The sequence below is a fragment of the Callospermophilus lateralis genome, chromosome 13 (assembly GCF_048772815.1).
Source record: "Callospermophilus lateralis isolate mCalLat2 chromosome 13, mCalLat2.hap1, whole genome shotgun sequence".
NCBI lineage: Eukaryota > Metazoa > Chordata > Mammalia > Rodentia > Sciuridae > Callospermophilus > Callospermophilus lateralis.
Genome location: NC_135317.1, coordinates 75,750,307 through 75,770,857, shown reverse-complemented (window position 1 = coordinate 75,770,857; position 20,551 = coordinate 75,750,307). Strand labels below are relative to the sequence as shown.

The 20,551-nt window shown below is 42.0% G+C and overlaps 1 protein-coding gene across 3 annotated transcripts in view; it reads left to right on the top strand.

The window, feature by feature from the left end:
- Srgap2 (SLIT-ROBO Rho GTPase activating protein 2) overlaps positions 1 to 20,551 on the top strand; it is a 245,235-nt gene that overhangs the window by 203,444 nt on the left and 21,240 nt on the right. For all 3 annotated transcript variants that reach the window (XM_076832371.1, XM_076832370.1, XM_076832372.1), the window contains exons 13-17: positions 663 to 687; positions 7,430 to 7,490; positions 13,959 to 14,036; positions 14,902 to 15,036; positions 16,984 to 17,089. In XM_076832371.1, coding sequence (XP_076688486.1) covers positions 663 to 687; positions 7,430 to 7,490; positions 13,959 to 14,036; positions 14,902 to 15,036; positions 16,984 to 17,089 — 405 coding nt within the window. The remainder of the gene's footprint in view (positions 1 to 662; positions 688 to 7,429; positions 7,491 to 13,958; positions 14,037 to 14,901; positions 15,037 to 16,983; positions 17,090 to 20,551) is intronic.

The window sequence follows — 20,551 nt, the reverse complement described above, 5'->3', positions numbered from 1 at the left end:
GAATCAACACAACTTGAAAAATATAGACAGAAGATCCCCATCCTTCCTTCCATTGTAGGTGCCCTACTCTCTAAATCTAGAAAAAAAAAAAAAAATGCTTCCTATCTTTTCCCTGAGGATTTCCAAGAGAAAGCAAATGATGGGCAGCAGCCTTTGGTATTTTTCAACATCTCCTTGCAACAGGAAGATCTTCTTGTTATCTAACCCAGATCTGCAAATTTGAACCAGTTCCTTCTTATTCAAATTTTGAATGTTGGTAGACATTAAAAATAAGCACCTCTGTGCTTTTATATAAAGAGAAAAACTATATTTGACTTTAGATGGGAAGTAACTTAACAAGTCTCTTAGCCTTTTCTGGGACTGAGCTGAATATTGTGACTTGATTCATTAACTACCATAAAGACTGTTTTTCATGATTAAAAACTTTTAGGTTTAAGAGCCCTCATTTGAAGTGGGCATGATGGCACATACCTATAACTCCAGCTATTCAGAAGCTAAGGCAATACATATGTGCGCTTGCACATGTGCACATATGTGTACACACACACACACACACACACACACTCACACAAGCAATGACTTGTCTCATTCTGTCCCAATTTTCTCTTTTGTCCTCCCTGTTGCTGGATCGGCCCTCTCTGACTTGGTGGGATCAACCACAGGCGAAGCTCAACCGTGAGGAAACAGGTAAGAGCCCAGCAGAGGCCAGGCTGGCCTGGCATGACAATTGAGTATATCCCACAGGCAATCGTGAAGCTCCATGTGGACAGGACAGACACTTCTCTGACTTTATGCCTGCCTTTAGGCTGTACCCTTTAGTCATGGCATGGTTACAGTTATAGCAATTTTGTCAGTGTTGGAATGGTCATAATATTTATACCTTGTTCTTCTTTACTAGTCATTTACCCTCTTACATACTAGCTGGTATGATTTTTAAGGGGACAGATTGTACCAGAACTGCCCATGGCATCCTTCTGCCATGAAGGATAAGTGCCAAAAAGAGGCTGCACACTAACTTATAGACACATTAATGTGTCAGTAACTTCCAGCAGCTAATCCCCTAGACCAGACAGTCTTGCTTTACATGTGTAGATTTTGTTTCTGATGGTGTGTCCATCCTAGATGTATCCTGCCATGTACTAAAATGCAGAGATTACTCTGGTCTGGGAATGAAGGACAAGAGCTGTTTTGTTCATGGTTTTCACCATTGTATTCAATTCTGTCACTGGGCACCAGGTCTCATTACCTATATTAGAAGGAAACCTCAAGAGAGCAGTGGCATGGATAAGCCACACTAGTGGACAATCTAAACAGCACTTGTGCTTGTTTAAAAAAAAAAATTAATTGAAGTATTTTTTGCAGTAGCAAATTTGACTTCCTAATTATACTTTATAGCAAATACTGAAATGATTTTGTTTCCCCTAAGCTCAAAGCAGCTTTGCAGAAGGCCATTAGCAGGGAGGGGGTAGAGAGAGCTCAGAAATATCTCTGTGTCTACTCAGGGGAAAGGCTGATCCAGGCTTTATAAAGACATTCTGGGTAATTCACAGTGGCCCTAACCACAGGAAGACAATCAAACGTAGAGGGTGCGTGGTTTCTGTAGTGTCGGCAGCCCCAGCAGTATATTCAAGCTGGTGACTGCTCTGGCTGGGTGGTCAGTCCAGCTGGAGAACTCCGATGACATAGACCTCATTTGTCCCAGCTTTATTGTAATTTTTTTCCTCCTTCTTTACTTCAGATCTCATTTTAATGAGAACACTGTGTCAAATACATTTACACATTTTTTAAATGATAAAAAATTCATTGCAATTCTCTTTCCTCTTATTCCTCTCTCTCTTTTTTTTTCTTTCTCCTTTCTCCCATGATTTCATTTAAAACTGGGAAAGAATGGAAAGCCTCCCAGGGTTAGTTTATGGCATTGAAAACTAGTCAGTATATGTCTTAAAGAATGAGCAAGCCATCTTTAACACTAAGAATAGGATTGAGCTCGAACTTTGTTCCTTTTAGTTCCTGATCCAAAACTGGACCTCCTGCTTAGAGAAGGAGGAGCATGTATGGGCAGGCTTTGCAGCTCCTACTCTGGCTACAGGAATGTAGGAACCCACAGTCAGGCAGGTGATATATGCTCCTGGTCAGCTTGCCATCCATCTGGTTTGCATCCTGCTGCACCTAAGCAGTTGCAGGGAAACTGGTGCTAGATGTGCCTAAGAGTTCCAGAAACTTCCATAAACCTTAATCAAAATAAGAGCTTGTTTTTGTTCTACTACCCCAGTTTCTCTGCAGCAGTTTATATCTAATGGTGGGTTCATATCTAAAATAGTCAGGGGTGTAAAATAATAACTTAGAAGATGAGGAATTTCATAAAAGTAACCAGGAGTTTTGGGAGTTTATGGCAAATAAGCCAAACAAGAGGAAGAATCTGATGGCTTTTGTTCTTGAGGGTGCCTAATGGATTCTAGCCATTTTTTACCCTAGCAAAGACTAGGTTCAAAGCCCCTAGACTTTTTTTTTTTTTAAAGAAAGAGTGAGAGATGGGGAGAGAGAGAGAGAGAGAGAGAGAGAGAGAGAGAGAGAGAGAGAGAATTTTTTTTTAATATTTATTTTTTAGTTTTCGGCGAACACAACATCTTTGTGTATATGTGGTGCTGAGAATCGAACCCGGGCCGCACGCATGCCAGGCGAGCGCGCTACCGCTTGAGCCACATCCCCAGTCCCCCCTAGACTTTTCTTGAAAATTATGTGCATCAGCATTTGCTTCTAGACCTTCTCTGCTCTCTTCAAGCCTAGTACTATCTTTCTCCTGGCCATTGATATCTTCTTTGATGGCCTCACTTTCTCCATTCTTCTAAATTTAGGCTCCTCCCCAGGTTGCCTGACTTTTCTCCATGCTCCTTCCCTTGTCATTATGTTCCTCTAGAGGAACCTTTCTCTCCTTCCTAAAGTGTCCTTTTGTCCTGTAGTGCTGCCTGCCTGAGTCCTTGGCTCTAACTCCCAAGTGACTGACTGGACATTTGTGCCATAGCACCTCCACCCTTAGCACCAGCCTTCCCCTCCCCCACCACAGGTGCTTCGTCAGCTCCCCTAAATTCTATTTCTTTTAATGGAGACTCTCCATCCTTCATAGTCTCTAAGGTCCCAAATCTTATCTTTCATGTCATCCTTTTTTTTTTTTTTTGTCTTTGTACCACATCTGGTTAGTTGTCCAAGATTTGTATTTTCTACTTTGGTGAAAGTGGAAATCTAATAAATGATCTGGAGATCAGTATGTGAAAAAAATTCCTAACCCTCTTTCTCATAAGAAATTATGCTAATAGAGGCTGGGCATGGTGGTGCAAGCCTGTAATCCCAGCAGCTCAGGAGGCTGAGACAGGAAGGTCACAAGTTCAAAGCCAGCCTCAGCAAAAGTGAGGCACAAAGCAACTCAGTGAGACAGACCCTGTCTCTAAATAAAATATAAAATAGGGCTGGGAATGTGGCTCAGTGGTTGAGTGCCCCGAGTTCAATCCCCAGTACCCCACCCTCCAAAAGAGGAATTATGCCAATAGAGAAAAGTTGATCAGTTATTACTAAGTTACAGTTAAATAAGAACAAGCAAGAAGTTCTGATGCGCTATTACACAGTAGGGTGACTAAAGATAATAATGTACATTTCAAAAAGCTAGAAGAGGGCTGGGATTGTGGCTCAGTGGTAGAGCATGTGCCCAACATATGCAAGGCCCTGGTTTGATCCTCAGCACCAAATAATTAATAAATAAATAATTTTTTTTAAAAAAAGAAAATTCTTAAAATTAAAAAAGAAAAGCTAGAAGAAAGGATTTTCAATATTTGAATTTCTTTTTTAAATATTTTTTTAGTTGTTGATAGACCTTTATTTTTTATTTTTTTATATGCACTGCTGAGAATTGAACCCAGTGCCTCACACATGCCAGGCAAGTGCACTAACACTGAACCACAGCCCCAGCTCTATTTGAATATTTTAATCATCAAGTAGTGATAAATTGAGTAGATATGTTTACCCTGATTTAAATATTATACAATATACATATGTATTACAATATCGCATGGTACCCCATTAATATATACAAATTTATGTTTTAGTTAAAAATAAATTTAATTTAAATTTACAAATTTTAAACACCCAGTTAGTACCAAAAGGAAAAAGAAAAAAAAAGTTATGCCAAACAATACATGTTTGGACTTCATCTGCCATCTTCCTGTTTTCCCCTGCAAATTACTAGATCACTGCTCTGCTATCTTTTCCAAGTTATGTCTATTATCCCTTTTCCTGCAGTTCCTTTAATCTGATTAGTTAGAAATTTAGCCTGATTGTCCTTAAAGTCTTCTTCCAACTCTGAGATTATGTGACCAAACCTATTATGATCAAAAGAATTAAAGTTACATCAGTCCTAACATTGGGAGAGGGGTGAGAGACAAACATTCAGTGGATGGAAACACATATAGAAACTGCTGGAAAGCCGTGTGCAAAGTCAGTGGTGAAGTGCAGGTCTCGGGGCACCACAGTGACATACAGAGCCATCTGGGGAAATGAATTCACTGGATGCTCAGAAACATCTCAGGGAGTGGAGTGGTGAAGATTGACAGGAGCATCCGAAACTTTTGTGCCTTTGTCACTTGTCTGTTTCCACTAGGCTCTGTCTTAGGCTCCATTGGACCAATGGAGACAAGAAAAATGCTCTTCTATAATAGGGCAGGTCATCTTTTGCCCACTCTTGTATGCCACAGATTATCTCTCTGGGCCACTTCTGCTATTGGTAACCATGTACGTACAGGCTGTTATCTTCGATGCCATATTTTCAGCCAATCCTTACTTGCTTTGCCACTAATATTCCATTTCCTGTGTATTCAGCAAAATTTTGCTTTCAAATCACCTTTTTCTTTTTGCTAACGGGGATTGAACCCAGGGACACTTACCCCACTAAGCCACATCTCCAGCTTTTTTTTTTTTTTTTTTTTTTTTTTTTTGTATTTTATCAAGAGACAGGGTCTCACAGAGTTGCTTAGGGCCTTGCTAAGTTGCTAAGGCTGGCTTTGAACCTGTGATCCTCCTGCCTCAGCCTCCTGAGCTGCTGGGATTACAGTTGTGCACCACCACATTTGATTTCACATAACTTAATGAAGCCAGTAATCTGGGAGCTTCCCATCTTCCCTGTGTTTGGGTCTTTATATTCAAATCTGGGACCAGCAAAACTTTCCAAACCTTCCTGTTGCTATCTTCATTTTCTCTGCTGCTGCTATTTATAAGTGAAAATATGATAACAGAAGTCTGTAAATATAAAAAAGACTTCCTCAAATGGAGCATTTTTTCTCTTTTAATAGAGGTGCCATTTTCTTCATTAGAGTAAGGAAGAGAGAACAAAGAGTCTTCCTACAAAATCACCTAGCCCATCTGGCAGTGATGTTAATAAGAGAGTAGACACTGGCTGCTGTCAGTGGAAAGCTGGAGGAAGCACATGGGTTTGGGGGTCACAAAGATGAGCATTTGGGTCACTGAGACCTTCCCAACTCCCTCCACCTTGGCATATGCAATACTCCCTTTGGCAGCATCGTGATTCCTGGCAAGCTCTGGAGCTGGAGGCCAAGCCAGCTCTTCTCTCGGCCTGACTTCTTCATGAGACCCAGCTGCTTCCTAATAGTAGCCAAACCCCACAGCTACAGTTGAAAATTCAGAGCCAGAAGAGGGCTACAGGTAAACCTGTGAAATGGGCAGAAGACACAGGACCCAGCCCACTGAAGAGTTCTGAACATCTCTGTCCTGAATATCCGAAGCTCTTTTTTTTTTTATTGTTTTTTTAATTTGTTCTAATTATCATTATACATGACAGTAGAATGCATCTTGACACATTGCCGAAGCTCTTTCTAGCTAAGTTTTGGGCCCCTCTGCCTCATGTCTTTCTTCCACAGAGCTGAATGATTTGTGCATGTGGCTAGATTATAAAACCCTGCTGGGTTTTAGTGAGAGATGGTGTGTAATGTTTGCTGAACTCCTAGGATGCAGCATGGTGGTAGTGAAGTATTCAGTTTCAGGGAGGCAGCTGGAGTTTGAATTCTGGCTTGGCCACTTTCCAGCTAAGTGACCATCAGCAGCGAGTTAACTTCATGAGAATAATAATACATACCCCATAGGGTTGTTTTGAGGACCAGTCTATCTCAAGGACTTGTTCATGGCCCAAGACCTCTATAAATTCTTCTGTGCACAGTAGACACTCATGCCCACAGTAGATATTCATTCCTCACATGAATTCCCTACCCATTGAAAAATTTATGGCAAATTTAAGTTCATAGAAGTTAAACAATATGAGAAGGGTTATATAGCAAAAGGACAGAATGAAGATTAACATCTGGGAGACCTGTTTTGCTTAGTATCAAGTAATCTCCACTGTTTGCAAGAACTGGCTTTTCTTTTCTTTCCTACCTTTTATGCCAAACAAACCTTTCTGAAGCTCCCTTTGATTCACCCTGTGACCTTTGGTATTAATTAAGCACTACTATATGAGAGCATCATGGCCAGCACTAGACACCCAGGAATGGATGTAGGACCTACCCTTGTAGAGCTTGAGCTGGTGGTGGTCAGTGCAAATAGATATTCACACCCACATAATGAAGTCACAGTCAGGGTTGAGAAGAATGTGTCAGCAGCAGGTGTCACTCATGTAAACCCTTGAGACAAGGGAGGACTTACTGGAGAAAGAAAGGCAGCCAGTTAGCTGTAGCAGAGATGGGGTTGAGCAGAAGTTGGGACAGTGGAGGCAAAGGCAAGATCCTGAACATGTGAAGCTGAGAAGAGAAGTCTCTGATAAAGTTCACGAGATGAGATGCACTTTTATTTTCTTGGTATACTCTAATTATACATAACAGAAGGATTTATGTTGCCATATTTGTACAGGCACATAACACAATTTGATCAGTCTCCATCCCCAGTAGGTGAGATGTACTTTTAAAGATCTCCTGACCGCTATGTAAAGGAATGGTTAGGTAGCAGGGATGGAAATGGAGATATTGGTGGACTGAGCTGAACTGGTGGCAATAGAGATGGAGAAGTGTGAAGAGATTCAACAGATATTTTGAAGGCAAACCTGAGAAAATGGATTGGATGGCTGTTGGTGGTGTACTGGGTCAGGATAAAAAGATAACCCGCTCCATTTAGAACATGCTAGATTTAGGGTGTGTCAACATCTCATAAACTCCAGTCCTTACCCACTACTGGTCTGGTTCAACAGAATTTAGGGGTGGAGATAATTGCCATTCCAAGTCAATGGTTGTGTTTTTGTGCTCTGGAGCTTGGAGGACAAGCCAGGTGACTGCACCATCACTGATCCATCTGAGACAAGTTCCACAGTGTGGCCCATTTGCTCTCACCCTGGGCTATCCCTATTTGAAGATTGTGATATTGTTTTTCTTTGGCTTTTCAGGACTCCAGCCAGGCAATTCCTCTGGTGGTAGAAAGCTGCATCCGGTTTATCAGTAGGCACGGTAAGCAGGACCATGGCCCTACCCATATGTGTGCAAAGGTTGGAAGAACATCCAGGAATTCTTTGTAGAATAAGAATAGAGATTGCCTCCCTATGCTAACCTTCTCAGCAAATAAAAATAAAGTCATGTTTGTTCACATAATGTTTGCCGCTTCAAAATGGCCGCTTCTAGACATTGAAAGACATCATATGTTTCGACCCCAAATGCCACAGCCACTTACCACAATGCCCTTTTTTAGCTCAAAAATGAGTTTTAAATTCCAGCTGCTATGTGAGAGAACCCAGCTGCTAATACACGGTGGCAGTAGTTTCATACTCAGCCTCTGCATGCAGTTATCTCCCATGGCACAGCCTGATAATTTTGTCATGGTAGCTTTCTGTGCCAGTCTGGTTTGGAAACAACTCCATTTGTAAGGTTGCAACTGATTCCTAATAATATTCCATTTTTATTCTGGTTGGGTCTCACTGGATACAACATCTACAAGAGCTCAGTCCTAAAGTTGTTTTTATTCTGCAGGGGCTGACTCCTTCTCAAACTTAGTCAAATCACACTAATCCTTCTGCTTGACAAAGCTACATCTCAAAAACTCCAGTCCTTACCCGCTACTGGTCTGGTTCAACAGAATTTAGGGGTGGAGATAATTGCCAGAGAATTGATTTTTTAAGGTTAAGAATGTTTAGAAAGCACAAATATCTGAACTAGTGCCATAGAGATGTCTAGGAACCGAGCATCAGAAATTTTTTTAAATAGTATAGGAAGAGGGATAGAATGACCTTCCTGAACAAAGAGGTAGATAAAGTTTTGCTGATATAAATTCAGAGGCATTAAGGTTCTCCCTTCCTCCTCTCATCTTCCTCTCTCCCTATAAACTGGGACATTGTTTAGGATCGTATTTGGAACAGTAATTATTTGAGCATTCTTACAACTTATCCCATTCTCCATCAGCTGTAAGTTTTTAATATTATCTCCAGTCACTTGAAGTAAGAGCATTGTATATCACTATTGAAACAATCAAATATTTATCAAACCCCTGATCAATGCTGAGTACCACATAATGCCAAGTAGGAAAACTAAAACAGGAATAAAACACTGTTCCTATCTTTAAGTGGTCTTATGATGCATTTGGAGAATATAAGTAAGTGAGGGAGAAGTTAAATAAAAAGAGATAAATGGTGTTAATTCAGAATAGCAGAATAAGAAATTTTGCAAGATAGTAATGATTAATGATCAAGTAATTGGCAAAGAAGTCCAAACTGAGTTCAGGGGAGGAGGAATTATTTGTGCCTAAAAGACAATAGGAAGAAGGAGATCTGAACTCCCATCATTCTTCCAAGTATCTCAATCAATAGAAATATATATATATATACATATATATATGTATATGTATATGTATATATATATTCAATAGAAATATTTATTGATTGCTTATTGTACACTATTAAAAAGCTTCTGTCCTCCTGAACCTCATGTTCTACTGAAGGACAAATAGATGATGAGTTGAACAGCCAATAAATAACAAATTCACGTACAACATTTTGCGTGTTGGTGTCATAAAGAAAAGTAAAGCAAGGTGAAGAATGAAGAATGGAAAGGAGACAGACACTATTGTCAGTGGTTTCAAGGGAAAGGCCACTTCTAAGAAGATGACATTTGAGCAGCGTTCTGAGGGGGTGAGCTTTGTGGACATCTGGGGAAGGGCATCATGGGGAGAGGGGACACTATGAGCAGAGACTGTTGGCTTATTCATAGAATAGGATAAAGCCAGCATTGCTGAACAGAGTGGAGAGGAAAGTGACAGGAAATGAAGCCAGAGACCAGACCTTGTACAACTCTGTTGGATAAGATAGGCATTTGGATTTTATTTTTATTTATTATTTTATTTTTTTGGAGTGAGATGGAAACCATTGTAGAATTTTGATCAGGGAGACATCTCTTTAAAGGATCATTGTTTGTTCTATTGAGATAAGATCATAAGGGTGATATAGGAAGTTAGGCAGCAGGCCACGGAAGACATGGTGGTGATCTAGACTAAGGTGCTAATTACGGTGTTAGCTAAGAAGTGATGGGTTCTAGATATTGTGGCTTGGAGTTTCCCATCCCTACCCCTGTGCAGGTTCAATGCATAAGGAGACAAAAATTGAGCATGTTTCTAGGTTGAGACTCTAGGGAAATGGGCACATGCATATGTTGCTGATGAGAAGCTAAACCAGCATAGGGGAATTTGGCAGTATATAATAAAACTACATATGCACTGATCTCCTAATCCAGCAGTCCTTCCAAGAATTCACCATGAAGGTATTCCTCCAACAATGCAAAGATTAGATATTCACAAGGTTATTTGCTGCAGCATTGTTTGTAATTTCACAGTATCAGAAACAACCTAAATGCCCATACATAGAACAGTGGTTGGAAAAACTATGATATGTCCATACAGTGGAGCACTAGACAACTGCAAAAAGACATGAGAATGACTTCCATGAATTGATATAAAGAGGTCCCTTGGGGGTATGCTGTTAGGTGAAAAAAACAAAATGTGAAAGAGCATCTATTTTATGATTATTATGCCTATAATCCTAGTGGCTTGAAGGCTGAGACAGGAAAATTGAGAGTTCAAAACCTTAGGAACTTAGCAAGGCCTTAAGCAATTCAGCAAGACCCTGACTCTGAATAAAATATGAAAAAGAGCTGGGATGTGGCTCAGTAGTTAAGTGCCCCTGGGTTCAATCCCTGGTATCAAAAAAGAAAGAAAGAAAAGAATATACATGTATCTTCTCATTTCTGCAAGAAATAAAGATGAATCTAGAAATTAATGTTCTATTCATTATTTCAGGAGAATGGTAGGAAGGAGGTGGAAGGAATGGAGCAGTGGGAAACAGGATGGGGGTGGCCTTGCCCTGAATTTACCTTTTTTGTGTAGTTTTGACTTTTAGAACTTCCTTAGTGTGTTCCGTAATCAATAGGTGAATTAACAAATATAACTAGAATGTGAGTAAAACTACAAAAGGAATGTAAATAAATAGTACAGGGTGCTCAATTGCTGAGCCATAACTGTACTACAAAAGAACATGTAACCACACTAAAGGGGAATGAAGAAGAAAATAATTAAACAAGTAACTGGAAAACAGTGTTTTGACTATACTCTGTAAGTCTAAAGACAAAAAGAGCTAAAGAAATCTTGCACAGTAGTAATTTTTATCTCAGAAGTATGGGTTAGCAATTTGGAAATTATGTGTATTCTAGGATTAGGCAAATACACTGTTGATTTTTAAAAAGTTTTAAAGATATAGTAGCTAGCTGCTTAAAAAATATTTGTTCAACTAAATTGAATTTTTTTTCCCTAGTAGAGACTCAAAGTTTTCATGAACTCCCTAAAAAAGATATGGTCACAACTTTAGTATGTGAACAAATATATTTTCACATTGAATGGAGATAGTATTATAACTTTTTTCAGTCTCAAAAGGATCTGTGACCCACCAAATGCTGGGAATTTTTATATCCTTACTATTTTCATTTCCCTTGAGAGGTAAATATTATTGTCCCCATTATCTAGATGAGATAGCTGAGGGTCCTCTGTGAATAGAGGGTGAGTGTGATCTAGGACGATTTAAAGGAGAAGGAAGATGAGGAACTAATGAAACTGAATCATGAGGAGAAGAAAACCTCATCATTTTCATGAGAAGGGACAGGAGGGGCTGTTGTAGTAATCATTTCAAGAAAAATCTAGGAGAGGTGGTGCACGCCTATAATCCTAACAGCTCAGGAGGCTGAGGCAGGAGGATTGCTGATTTGAAGCCGCCTCAGCAACTTAGGGAGGCTGTAAGCAACCGAGTGAGACCCTGTCTCAAAATTTTAAAAAGGGGGGATGAGTGCTGGAGATATGGATCAGCAATTGAGCACCCTGTAGTTCAATCCTTGGAACAACAAAAAAGAAGAATCTATCAGGAGCCTTTGCATGCCTGTAATCCTGGCTATTCAGGAGGCTGAGGTAGGAGGATCACAAGTTGAAGGTCAGCCTGAGAATTTAGAGAGATCCTGCCTCAAAATAAAAGGTAAAATGAAAAAGGACTAGGCATGTAGCTTGGAGGTAGAGTTTTCTGGTTTCAATCTCCAGTACTGAAGGAAAAAAAAAGAGGAAGGAGGGAAGGAAGAAAAAAGAATTACCTAGGAGAGCAACTCTGCAACAGCTGGATCCGGCCTAACATGCATGAAAGGTTTTGCACCATCGCCAAATAACGTACCCATATCTGATGGGTTTTACACTTGCATGTTAGTGAGCACTAAGGAAAAATGAAAAAGGTGGCTGGGCTATTTTGGTTATGCAAGTCAGGATTCACCTTCATTATAATAAAAAGCCAACTGGTTTTCCCCTTTCCTTTCTGGAAAGCACATTGTTTCTGCTCTCAGCATCATCCCATCAGGCACTCCAAACACAGAGCGGCCCTTCAGCATCAGTTCTCCAGAGGACCCAGAAACCAGACCAAGAGAGCTCAGAGTGTTTCAGGCCTGCTGCCTGATTTCCACCAAGCTGAGTTCTCATTTCTTCTTACCCTTGGGCCCACCGGCCAAGACTATATTTTCTTGGTGGTCTACCCTACCTAAAGCACCCTGTTAACACTCTTCAAGAACTTATGCAATACTTTACCAACCAGAACACACCATCTAGTCTGGTTTCTGACATTTCCCTACATCGTGTTTTTGACAAGTCACTAGGTATGGTTACAACTTTTGTATGTGAACAAATGAATTTTCACATTGAATGTGACTTTCTGTCAGAACACTTGCTATTTACATTCTGTATTTAAAGAACATTATCTGGCTCTTATAGTCCCTTAGAGGAACAGACTTAAGTCCTACTACAAATCAGGTAATCACAGTCTCTCTGATTATTTCTCAATGTTGTTTCAGTCCAATTTTGTACTTTCAGTCCTGGCCTGTATGATTGACCTCCAAAGGTCTAGCCGATAGCTACCCCCACTGAGAGGGTAACCCTGAAGCAGCCAGCAAAATGTAGCCTTATTCTGTTTTGTTTTCCTAAAATAAATGTGAGACTTCTCTGACACATTAAGGTTTTTGAAGGACTGTGCCATTATAGAAAGATTTTGACAAAATGCCAGTATTGATACCCAAGGCGTCTGAGAAAGCCTAGGCAGTCCTACTGGAATTGGAGGTGCCAGACCCACTCAGTCCCTGGGCCTGGCACTAATGGCATGCTTCCTGGATTTCTCCCTGGTTTCTCAGTTGCGTGTGTAGTGCTCTCTGTGAGTCATGCTTACAAGTCCAGAATGGCCATTTGGTTCCCACCTTCTCTGCTTGCACATTAGTAGGCCCCACAAGTCTGGCTTGAGGACTAAGTATGTGATTGCAGCCACGAGGCCTGAGTCTGAATCCTGGCCCTGGTCCTTAGTGCCTGTATAACTAAGGGATGGTTATCCTCAGTTCTTCCATCTAAAAATAGGAGTATTGCTAACCCCTGGTTTTGCTTTGTTGGTTTTCTTGGGGAGGGGGAGTGCCAGGGATCGAACTCAGGGACACTCGGCCACTGAGCCACATCCCCAGCCTTGTTTTGTATTTTATTTAGAGACGAGGTCTCACTGATTTTAAAATGGCCTGAGTTACTTAGTGCTTCACCATTGCTGAGGCTGGCTTTGAACTCGTGATCCTCCTGCTTCAACTTCCCAAGGCTCTGGGATTATAGTCATGCGCCACCGCACCCAGCTTAACCACTGTTTTATTGTGAGCTTATCCCTTATTGTGAGGACCAAGCACTTCATTTATATGAAAGCATTTATTAACAGCAGTCACTATACAAGCATTATTTTTATGAATATTTCTACTCTAACAAAACTCAAGAAGACAAAGTTTCTGTGTACATCATTGTAGTGTAGTATTCATGCATGTTTGTTTTTGTGTGAAGCAGCAATCAGGGACAGTGGCTGGCTATACTGTTGATGGATCACTTGTATTCTCATGTCCACCCTTTTTCATCAGTACTGAAAGCACTGGCCCCTAGAATAGTGGAACAGTGTCACAATAGCTAAAGTAATCTCTATAACCTCACATCTTATGACACTCCTCTGATGGTAACTAATGTCTTGCCTGCCACGACCTATCTCCCATTCCTGACCCTGAGTGACAAGAAAACACTAACAGGTCACCTCCCCACTTTCCAGGTGAGACAAAGAGCCGGGAAGGTACCTGCTTGATAGTCTCCCTTAGAGTCAGAGGAGAAGCAGGCTGTAGAAATCCCTTCCCTTAAGCCTCTGATTTGGTGCTTTCTTTAGGTTAATGCATCATAATCATCCCAGTGACTTTCCCAATGTTCCTGCACATGTTTTACTCCTTTGGCCTGAAAAAGAAGAGAGACAGGATGCTTCAGTGCACACTGCCGGAGGAGATAGGCATTCAGCTAAGCTTGGCTCTGCGTTTGCTTTTTCTTCTCCTTGATCACTTTTCCCTGTGTGTTTCCAGGACTGCAGCATGAAGGAATTTTCCGGGTGTCTGGATCCCAGGTGGAAGTGAATGACATCAAAAATGCCTTTGAAAGAGGTAAGGGAACAGCCTGGAAGCTAAGACCAAGTGTTTGCCAGCCTCCTGGGGTACTGGCTCTATCCTTTCTCCTCTGAGGGGGCCCAGAGCTTCGGAAGCCCCTGTGCCTCCCTCTTGAGCTGGACACCTGCTGTCTGCACATACTTCCCATTAGATACGCAACTCCCTGTTAGAGATGCAGGAGATGCTGAGCACATCTACTTCCTTCCTTCTCGGCCCCACCCATCCTGCCTCTCCCCTACGGATGATCTGCCAAAACCCAAGAAGTTAACTATGATATCCAGGCGGTTTATGGCTTTATCCGGAACCCTTGGTGGCAGTTAATATCAAGGCTAATGCGCCTGTTCATCGTAGCCCATTTATTATCTTGTGGGCTATTAAGGTAATGGGCAAGCTTTGGCAATTTCCGTCACTGTAATGGATATATATAGTTTCAATTTGAGGTTGGTCCTATCATTAAATCTAATTACATCTGATATGAAATTTTCCATAGGGAGCTCTGGCATGATTGTTCTGTAAGTAGGTGTCCTTTGTTGGGGGCAGCAGGAGTGAGAGCTCATCAGAGGAGCTGGCCTCCTTGGCCTTGTTTTCCTCCCCCAGGGGCTTGGTCCCAGCCTCTTTGCATGATTCTCTAAGGGAAGCAGTTTCTGTGTCCCAATCCCAGCCCACAGGGACGTCCCTGAGTCTCAGCAGTCTGTGCTTCTATCTGTCCTCTGGTTTACCCCACTCATGCCACTGTGCTGGGCATTGTGCTGAGGGACTGGGACGAGGATATAAGTGGGTCACCCCTTCCCCATTGCCTCTGCTTCATTCTTTGTGTGTTTGCCTCTCTCACTCTTTCCTTTCTGGGGGTGCTTATCCTCAGGAGAGGACCCCCTGGCAGGGGACCAGAATGACCACGACATGGACTCCATAGCTGGTGTCCTGAAGCTTTACTTCCGGGGACTGGAACACCCGCTCTTCCCTAAGGACATCTTCCACGACCTGATGGCCTGCGTCAGTAAGTACCGCCCTGGCCTCAGAGTGGCTTCTGGGCCACAACACCTCCAAGCACAAGGTTTGAACATTCTTAAGGAGTTCTTTGTTTCCTCATAAGCTTCTCATAAAGCTTTCCTTTTTAATTTTTTTTTTTCTGTGAGTTTATGCTCATCTTCATTCCTTCATCCCTGGCAGGGGAGGAAGGAAGGAGAATGACTTTTCAGTAAGAGTCTAGGACCCCAGGTCAGGACTTCTGGCTTCACCTCCATTATAAACTCCTTTGTTTCTCTGGGCTTTAACTTCCTTTAGTAAAATGCCTTTATAAAAATTCATTCATAAGACTCAGTCTTTTCAGTTGTTTGAAGCATATACACTGGATTTGGGCTTTTTCATGATACCAGGGGAAAGGCGTAAGTATTGCAAATATCTCCCACTTGTTGCTTTAAAAAATGGCATGGCTTACCTGCCAGGTAAGCTGTATTCATATATGCTATCCTAAGAAGTAGGCATCTGATATTTCTCCAGAGAGAGAGAGAGAGATGTTTTCTATTTTTTTAGGGGTTCTCTGCCTCTGATTCTAAAATTTGGAGCTTGAAAAGCTCATGATACTGCTGGGGGAGATAGGCATTCAGGTTAATAAACAAAACAAGAGAGCTAGGTTCTTGAATGTGCTGGACCTTTCTGAGAATAACTGAGAGTGGTAGATGCTGGGGAGAACATCTCCAACACTTTTTGTGCCCAAGGAATACATACCTTAAGTCCTGAATCAGTAAATGTGTGGAGCCCAGCATGCACCTTGGTGTATCAGCCTCACTCCCAGAAGCAACAAGGAAGAAACTCCTGTTACTGTGTGCCATCCTCTCATTTGTTTCCATAATAAGCAATCCATGGAAACTCTGGAAGCAGAGTTTGATGATGGCCCCAGAGGCTGTTAAGAAAGATGCCTTTGCAATGGAGAAAAGATCCTTTTTCCGAGGTCATCCAGGGTCTTTGTGACCCCTGAGTTGCTGATTTGACTCAACATTTGCCCTGAGTACTTTCCCTCTCAGTTATTCTCAGAAAGCTCCAGCACATTAAAGAAGCTAGCTCTCTTGTTTTGTTTGTTGACCTGCTGTTTGTGGTAGTTCAGTGGAAGTGATTTATGTGGCAATCAACTCTGTGCATCCCTTGGATAGTGTCTTCATGTCTTTTCCCAGAACTGGACCTAGGTAAAGTCTTCTAAGCTAGACTGTGGTGGCCAACACAGTCATCCTTTGACTGTGCAGTTCTCCCCTAGAAATATACTCTTGCCCCAAATCCATTACACCCCATTTCTCTTTACATAAAGGCACTCATAGAAAATAACCAGATCTACATGGGACACTGTGGAAGTGGGAGACTGTCATGACAGAGACCACAGGCCCAGGGGACAAACCTGCCCATAGCATAAGAGTCAGGAAAATTCTCCAGCCTTCTTCCCAGTTAAGGCTATTTACCCACGGACCTATTTTTCCTACTTTGGGCCATGTTCTGCTCATTTCTACTGAAGATAAGGGAGAGGGAAGATAAGCCAGACTTGTCCAGAGGAGGAAGAGACATGCATAGAGCATGCAAGACAAGACTAGCACAGCCTATTTCCCTTACTAGATGCGGGACCTCCAGGATGGATGTTAGGCAATCACAGCCAGCTCCTAATTTTTTGAAAAAGCAGGTGGTAGATGCTGAGGAGAACATTTCCAACCCTTCTTGTGCCCAAGGAGTATACCTTAAGTCCTGAATTGGTAAATGTGTGGAGCCCAGTGTGCACCTTGGTGCAACAGCCCCACGCCCAGAAGCAACAATAATGAAATTCCTGTTGCTGTGCCAGTGCTGTATGTAGCTTTGACTTGGTGCTCTCTGGGCTGTACCTGCTGATAGTAAGGGGCTTCTGACCGCTATTCCCTGGGATCTCAGGCACAATGAAGGATAACACATGGCTTTCTTCTTTCAGCAATGGACAACCTACAGGAGAGAGCTCTGCATATCCGGAAAGTCCTCCTGGTCCTGCCCAAAACCACTCTGATTATCATGAGATACCTCTTTGCCTTCCTCAATCAGTGAGTAGCCTTCCCAGTGAACAGCTGAATCAAGTCTTGGTTTTGGCTTCTGGAAGTTCCATATGGACCTATTCATCCATCCAAACATACATTTAGCACCTAATGTGTGCCTGTGGAGCACCTACTGCATGCTGGCCATAGTGCTAGACTATAAGAATGTATTGCTAAATGAGAGCTCATGTACCAGGGAAGGGGACAAATAATCAGTAAAATAAGTGCTTAGAAGTAGAAAGAGTAAAGAAGGGGGTAGAGTACAGGATCTGAATTGGGACAGAAGATGAAAGAAGAGAAAACGCTTTAGATGGGTGATCATCCAAAGTCCTCTGAGAAGTCAGGGTGTGAGCAGCGGCCTAAATTCAATGAAAGAGGAGCCATGGGGACACTCAGGTTTGAGAGTCATAGTAATAGGGGTTTGGATTTGGGAAGTGATTGAAAGGTTGAAGGAGTAGAGTGTTACGTTCTGATTTATGTATTTATTTTAAAACCTGCCAAAATGCTTTGTGAAGTTACTACAGAAGGTTGTAAAGAGAAGGAAGCCAGGTCCCAAGGTGGTTGTAGTCTGGCCAATGTGTTGGTAGACTGGAGAGTGGTGAGGGGGGCAAGGTTTGGGATATATTTTGAACATAGTGTTGGTCAGATTTACTGATAAGCGGAATGTAGAGTGTGAGAGAAAGACAGAAATCCTACATTTTTGGCATGTGCAATGGAGAAATAGTGAAGTTCATTCCTACTAAAGATAAGGGAAGGGGAGGATAAGCCAGATTCGTGGAGTTGGGGAAGACAGATATGGAGGAAGGACTCTAGACAAAGTGTCAAGATGGACAGGTAATTTAAAGTAGCTGTTGGACATCAAGTACAGATTCTAAGTGTTTGAACACAGGAATCCATGTGCTGAGAGAAACCTGGGATGAAAGTACTGGTATGAGAGTCACCCATACATTGGTGGCAGTTAGCTGGTCACCTAGGAAATGAAGGTAGCTTAAGAAAGGTCTGAGAACCAGAGAAGTCTCGGGCTTGGATGGGGCATTTCTTCTTCTCCAAGCGTGTGTCCTTGTCAAGAGCAAGCCCTGGGTCCCAGTGCTAGTGAAGGCAGGAGCAGGAACATGTGGGCTTCCTGTCTGGCACCTCTTCTCCACTCTGCTTTCACTGCCACCTCTTCCTCTGCAACCCAGAATGAAGGTTGTAAGTGGGTAACGTGAGGGCCAGAAAAGGTACCCAGCTGAGCTTCCTACTATGTCTTGAAAACTTTAACACAACATTTAACTATTTGGGGATTTTATTTTTTAAAAATGTCAGTTCCTAGGTTTTTTGAAAAGTGATTAGATTTGCCAATACTGAACCCACATTCTTGTGGTAGCAATTCCCTTTGGAGTCAGGGCTGCCCACTAGAGGGGCAGGCACTCCCCAGTTCACTACGGTCCCCAGCCCTCCTCATTTCTCCATAGTCCTAAGGCTGGCTTCACTTGTCATTTATCATCATTCTGACTTGGTGAGTTTCCATATAGTGGAGAAGGAGTTCTCTGGTTTCATTAATCTATCAAAATAGGGAAGATAAAACTAAATCAAGAGTCCAAGGTATTTGGGGCACATATTTCTTTTTGAAAATGAAGTGTTTGTAACATGGTTGGTTTCTGGATAAAAGGAACACAGCTTTGAGACCATGTCACAAGCCTCCGCTTGCTTACAAATTCAAGATCATCCTGGCCCTATAATTATCTGGGCAGTGGGCCCTGCCTGAGGAGCCCACAACACCGTGTAGCCCACTGCTGGCCCTGCAGAGCTATCAAGGTCCTGGTTTCATAGCCTACCTCCTCCATGAGGCTGTGTGCTCCATTCAATGGCCACGCCTTGACTCGGCACCCAAACTGCTGTTGAGTTAAAACCCTCATGACTCACACAGTGTGTTCACATGTGACCTAGAAACTCTGCTAATAACTCTTGAGTTAGTCAGTCCCCTCAGAGTCACCAATCATTGTCTCCCCTCATTGACCAATATTTGCCCTCAACATGAGCCTGGCGTGAGCAAAAAGCATGACAGTGGTGACCAAATGGGGGTTAGGAGGAGCAGGGAGGGCCTGGGGTGACTGTGGACAAAAGTACAATTGCCTCATTCTCTTCCACATATTTTCTTTCTGGGTGGGGGAGGAGAAACGATAGAGTAAGCATCGGGCAGAACTAGAGATGGTGGCCATTGCTGAAGAAAACATGGCAGTGTACCAATTCAGATGATTGTTTTTGCTTTGTTTTGCTGTTTATTTAATTTTAAAAAGATTGATTTGTTTATCAAAGTGTCACATTGAAAAGATACAGCATTAAAATAATCATTGATTCCTAAAATAATTAATAGAATGAAGAACATAGGTGATAAAGAAGACCACCTCCAACTCCACGGGAGGACGACAGCTAATAAGTGTGCATTTATGAATAGGTATAGCAAGCGTTGATAGGCAGTGCCTGATGGAGACTGCCTGGGCCCACCCATTAAGAACTTTCTCCTTTATAGTATGGGTCCTGGGTATGTGCAAACTTTATCTTGACTATGGTTTGTTCTTGGGTTATATGTATACTCAATCTCAACAAGCAAATAAACTAGTATCTCACAGATTCTGTGGGTTGGCAGTCCAGGTACAGCTTAGCTGGGGCTTCTGGCCCATGGTTACATGAAGTTGTAGCGAAGGTGTTGGGGCAAGGAAGTGGTCTCATCTTGACTTGGGAAGAATCTACTTCCTAGCTCATGAAATGTGTTCTATCCACACAGCAGGATAATATTCAGCCATGAAAAGGAATGAAGTACTACAATATGGATGAGCCTTGAAAATATTATGCTGAGTGATAGAAGCCAAACAAAAGAAGCTAAATATTATATGATTTCATTTATATTAAATGTCCAAAATAGTCAAATCCATAGAGATACAACATAGATTTGTAATAGCCAGGGCTGGAAAAGGAGGTTTGGACAAAGTGACTGCCTAGTAGATACAAGGTTTCCTATTGAGCTTATAACAATGTTCTGGAGCTAGGAAGTGGTAATGGATGTCCATGCTGTGAATATACAAAATGCCATTGAGTCATATGGTTAAAATGCCAATTTTATATTATGTATATTTTACCACACAAAGGGAGTAAAGAAGGAAGAGAATTTATCTGCTCAGCCTGCCATAATGAAATCCCACTCGTTAGTGATTTGAACAACAGAAATTTGTTTTCCCACAGTACTAGAGGCTAGGAATCCAAATTCAAGGTGCCAGCAGGGTTGGCTTCTGGTGAGGCCTCTGACCTTGTTTGTAGACAGCCACCTTCTCACTGAATCCTCACATGACCTTTCTTTCCTCTGGGCATGCTCAGAGAGAACTCTGATTTCTGTTCCTCTTCCTAAAAGGACACCCATCCTATCAGGTTAGAACCACCCCGTGCCTCCCCTACCCACCCCGCATGTGACCTTATTTAACTTTAATCTCTTTA